Source organism: Lipotes vexillifer, unplaced genomic scaffold (genome assembly GCF_000442215.2).
Source record: "Lipotes vexillifer unplaced genomic scaffold, Lipotes_vexillifer_v1.1 scaffold213, whole genome shotgun sequence".
In the NCBI taxonomy this organism is placed as follows: Eukaryota; Metazoa; Chordata; class Mammalia; order Artiodactyla; family Lipotidae; genus Lipotes; species Lipotes vexillifer.
In genome coordinates this window covers 4653161-4657759 of record NW_006780610.1, presented here as the reverse complement: position 1 = coordinate 4657759, position 4599 = coordinate 4653161, and the positions used below count along the sequence as shown (strand labels likewise).

General features: G+C 52.2%; 1 protein-coding gene across 1 annotated transcript in view; it reads right to left on the bottom strand.

The window, feature by feature from the left end:
• Positions 1-1959: 1959 nt before the first annotated feature.
• The window catches only part of GRIK3 (glutamate ionotropic receptor kainate type subunit 3), a 232635-nt gene continuing 229995 nt past the window's right edge, over positions 1960-4599 (bottom strand). Inside the window, exon 16 of the mRNA XM_007453809.1 lies at positions 1960-2986. Coding sequence (XP_007453871.1) covers positions 2792-2986 — 195 coding nt within the window. The 3' untranslated portion in view covers positions 1960-2791. The remainder of the gene's footprint in view (positions 2987-4599) is intronic.

Genomic DNA, 4599 nt, shown 5'->3' with positions numbered 1-4599 from the left:
AGCCCGGATAAAGAGAGCGGTTCATGTTTGTGGTTGGTGAGAAAAAATCGGCAAATACCTCCATCGGAATCTGGTTACCTGGCAATTGCCAAAAAAATGTCATTTTCCCTTCAAACGGGCCACTCTACCAAGAGCAAAGGAGTCACTGGCCGTGAGCCCCCGCAGTGTTTCGCCTCCACTTGGCCGGTCTCCCCGTGCCCGTGCCTATGTAATCTCGGCAAATCTTTGTGACAATGATCTCTCCACGACAGAAGTGTTTGCAGACTCTGGTTCCCTGCCTTCCTGATTGTCCGTCTCTGCTCCTGCTGTGAGCTGGAACATATGTGTGCATTTGAACACACGTATGTGAGTGCACTCACACACGAACGCCAGTCCCATGTGGCTTCTCACATACAACATGCATTGCCCTGTGCTACGTGTCTGCCTGGTTCCGCCCTCCACTGCACACACACATGCGCACGCACGCTCACACATGGACCCCTTGATGACGTGGCTTCTCCGTTGAAACATATTTGGCAATATTTGCAGGTGTTTTTCTATTCTCCACCCTCTGCCATTTGGTGCACAAACGCACACACACACAAGCGTACACAGTCGTTCACGCATGCATACATATGTATACTCACCAGAACCCCATTATGACATGGCTTCTCCTGTTTTTACAAGTATGGGGTCCTGCGGCTTGTCCAGATATTTGTCTCCCTCACCCCCAGTTCACACACATGCACACACACACATCAGAACCCAAAGGATTCTCCTATTATTGCATGCCTGGACTCTGCTACCTGCCCTAGCTTGCCCTTCATGCCCAGCCCACAAAGATGAGACATACAAAGATGCACATATATGCACGCACACACATACGGACACACACACACACAGCATGGCTTTTCCTATCATGACGTGTGTTGGTTACATGGTATGTCCAGCTCTCTTCTCCCACCTCCAGTGCACACAGCCTACTGGAGCCACTGTGATTCTGGGAACCAGTCGGTTTGGCCCTGCAGCTCAGTTTGGAGGAGGGACGGTATTTATTACAGGAGTCCACTGTGTTCTCCTGCTTTGGGAGTCCTGAGGGGAGTTAGAGATTACCCTTCACCCCAGCTGAGAAGGTTCTTGAGACCTAAATGTAGCTCTTCCCTAACCAGGGTCCCCAAGCAGAAACCGGAGAGTGGTGGAGGGGTGTGGCTGGTATCTCCTGGGTCCCTGTCCAGAGTCTCCAGGCCCCTTTCCCTTGCTCAAAACCTGTCCTCTGCCCTTGGCCACGGGCAGCCCTGCTGGCCCCATCGTGTTCTCTTTAAGGACACTTTGTTCCTATTCCCTCCATGTCTCATTCATTTCCCAGAATCTTAGAGTCACAGACCTCTAGGGTATCTGTCACAGCTAGCTGGAACCCACAGATCACCTGGTCAACCCCTCACTGTACCTCATCTCTGCTGAATCCCCAAACCCCACAAGGTCCCAACTACCCCGGACAAGAGACCAGGGGCCATAACGGCCTTGTGTCTCTGTGTGGGGTCTTTGGTTAATTCTCCAGGAGGCAGCTCCTCCCTCCCCACCATGATAGCCTCTATCAGGGAGGCTATTTTGCTCCTGAACGCTTTCTTTTCCTGGGGAGCATCCTTAGGTTTGGCAAGTCCAGGAGGCCAGGTGTTCTTAAGGACCCTCCTGGCTTTCCCCATCTACCCCAAAGTTAGCCTGTGCCATAGGACATGATCCTCTTTAGAGGAGGGGTGGTGACGTTCACTTCAATCTAGGCCACTTTCCTCCTTCCATGATGACAGAAGGTGGTCAAGGTCAACTGGCCAGGAATGGGGGGCTGCTGAAGAGTAGATGGCAAAGAGCTCAAGCTCCCTAATGCCACCAGGGTTTAGAAAACAGCTTGGTAACCAGCAAAGTAAAATCTGCAGGCTCGAGGGCCTGAGGGATTTCCATGGAACCCACTGTTCCTCTGGGCTTCAAATATTGTCTCAGTCTCTAGGCATCCTTTGCAAGGGATTCAGGGGGTCTCCTTTCCTCCGGCCAGAATGTGGGGGAGAATTTGCTCTGGCCACTCCAACATTCCTAGAGACCTCCTAGAGGAGTAGGATCCATTGGGACATTGTCCAGAAGAATTCAAAATGGTGGTCTCTGTGTATCCTCCTCTACCCCAGCCTCCAAACTCCTCTTTTCCTCTATGGGGCTCTCTGCCTTCACCTTTGCCCAAACAGGGGCTGCCATGGGTGGTGTCAAGTCCAGGAGATCAGGACCACATAAGCAGCCCCTGGGGGATGAAGTCTTCTTTCTGCCCAGGCATGCGGGGTGGCCAATCCCCACCTTCAGCTCCCATTGGCAGCCAAACTATAAGATCCTTAAGGTACCCAAGGTTTGTGTCTCTGGTCTCACAGTCAAGTTCCAGGAGGCCTGGGCTCACGAGGAAGGAGTGGCAATATAAGAGCTGTTTCCCATTTTCTTTGGCCCCTGCAGGGCCATGGTAGAAACTTCTGACTGGAGAAGAGAGTCGAGGGGCAGATGAGTTTGGCCTGAGAGAGGCATGTGCTTCCTTTGGCCTTGGCTGTCTTGGCTGGCAGCTTTAGAAACCCATAGAAGAAACAAGAGGAGGGTGAAGCCCAAGCAGCTGGGCTGGGGGCCTGCTGGTTTCCTGGTAGGTAAGGGCAGAGGACTCCTGGCCCAATAGGCAGGCAGCAGCTCTGGTCCCCAAGCCCAGTATGGGGACTGGGGATGTTCCTTCCAGTGTCCTTTGCTTTCCTCCGCCCTGCCTGCAGGCCTGTGGTCCCCGCCCCACCTGTGCCTAGGGGAACACGGGGGCCAATGATGTGCTGCAGGTCATGCTGTCCTTGCCTGGAAGCCGGCGATCGTTGAACGTGTGCATGTTGATGACGGCGTCAGTCTTGACCATCATGGGAGGCTGCGCCTTGTGCTTGACCCGACGCTGGCAGGTAAGGGAGAAGCGGATTTCGTCGGCCATGGTACTGCAGAAGGAACGCTGGGGTGGGGGTACGGGGTGGGAGGGCAAGGGGCACATGGGTGAGGCCCGACCCTGCAACTCCAGCCAACTCCCCCACTTCCTCCCAGAGCCTGTGCTAAAGCTACCGGGTCTCCCTCACACATTTACCCCACCTGCCTCCTGCCCCCTGTAAGGTGATTATTTTGAGTAGCAGCCTACAAAACATCACGTCCTTGTTTGGACTCTAAGGTGGTATCATCTTAGCCCCATTTTACGGATGAGCCAACTGTGGCTCTGATTGGCATGCACATTCACGTTTGAGGAATGTACCCGCCTGACTTTTCTCCACTAGCTTCTGAAGGCAGGAACCAGCCAGTTTCATCCCTATGAGCCCAGCCCCCAGCTTTAGGCCTGGCTCAGAGTCAGTGCTTAAGAAACATTTGATGAATATATGGGTAACCTTGCTGGAAGGGCTTCCAACTGAGCGGAGGGGTCACCGCGCTCCCACTCAGGGAAGTTCAGTACATATTTCTCAACTGGGAGGCAGGACCCTGTAGGGCTGTGGGTGGCAGTGGCCTTTTCTGGCCTGGGTCCCTGTGCATATCCAAGAGGGACAGCTCAAGTGCAGCACTGCCCACAGGTATCTGATGACAGTGGCTCCTATGAGACCAGCTGCCAGAGGTTGTCCTGCAGCTTGTTGAGAAGGCAGTGGGGCTGTCAATGCCTCAACTTGCCCAGGGAGGCCCGGGCATCAGCACTGAGACAGTTTGTAGGTAGGCTGTGTGGTGAAGGGGAAGGGGGATCTGGCTTTGAATTCTGTCCCTGCCTCTTACCAGCTGTGTGACCTTGCCAAGTGTCCCCTTGCTTCCCCACTAAATGCAGACATCATCCCTCCTTGCCTCCCTTTCTTCCTTCTGAGACTATTTACTGAGACCCGCTCTGTGCCAAGCACTGTTCCAGGTGTTAGGCACACAGCAGTGAAAAAGACAGATAAGGTTCTAGCCCATGGTCTAGGAGCCCATGGTCTAATGATGGGACAGAAATAGATAATAAACATGTGAACAAATAATTTCAGAGAGGGATAACTATTATTAAGAGAATAAAGAAATGAAATGGGATAGAGTGGGGTGGGGAGGGGGGATAGGTGGGGAAGACTACTTGAGCTTCAGCTGAATGACCAAAAGACTCTAAGAATATGGAGCTCTGGGGGAAGAGCATTTCAGGTAGATGGAACAGCATGTGCAAAGGGCCCTGAGGCAGAAATGTGCTTGGTTAAGGACTAAAAATGTGGCCAGTGTGTATGGAGCAGAGTAAGTGAGGGGGGAGGGTGGGAAGGAGGAGGTTGGAGACGTGGGCTAGGACCAGATCTCATAGGCTTTTTGGTGGAATTTGGAGCTCATCCCAATTGTAATGTAATTCTAATGTAACCCAAAGAATTTGATTGTTATTTTTAGATGTATCATAATTTTTTAAACCATTCCCTATTATTGGACATTTAGGTTTTTTCACATTATAGTTAACACTTCAACAAACAACCTTGTCAATAAAATTGCACATGTCCTTGGCCACTTCCATTGGGTGCATTTCTAAAAGTAGAAATTGGGGCTTCCCTGGTGGCGCAGTGGTTGAGAGTCCGCCTGCTGATGCAGGGG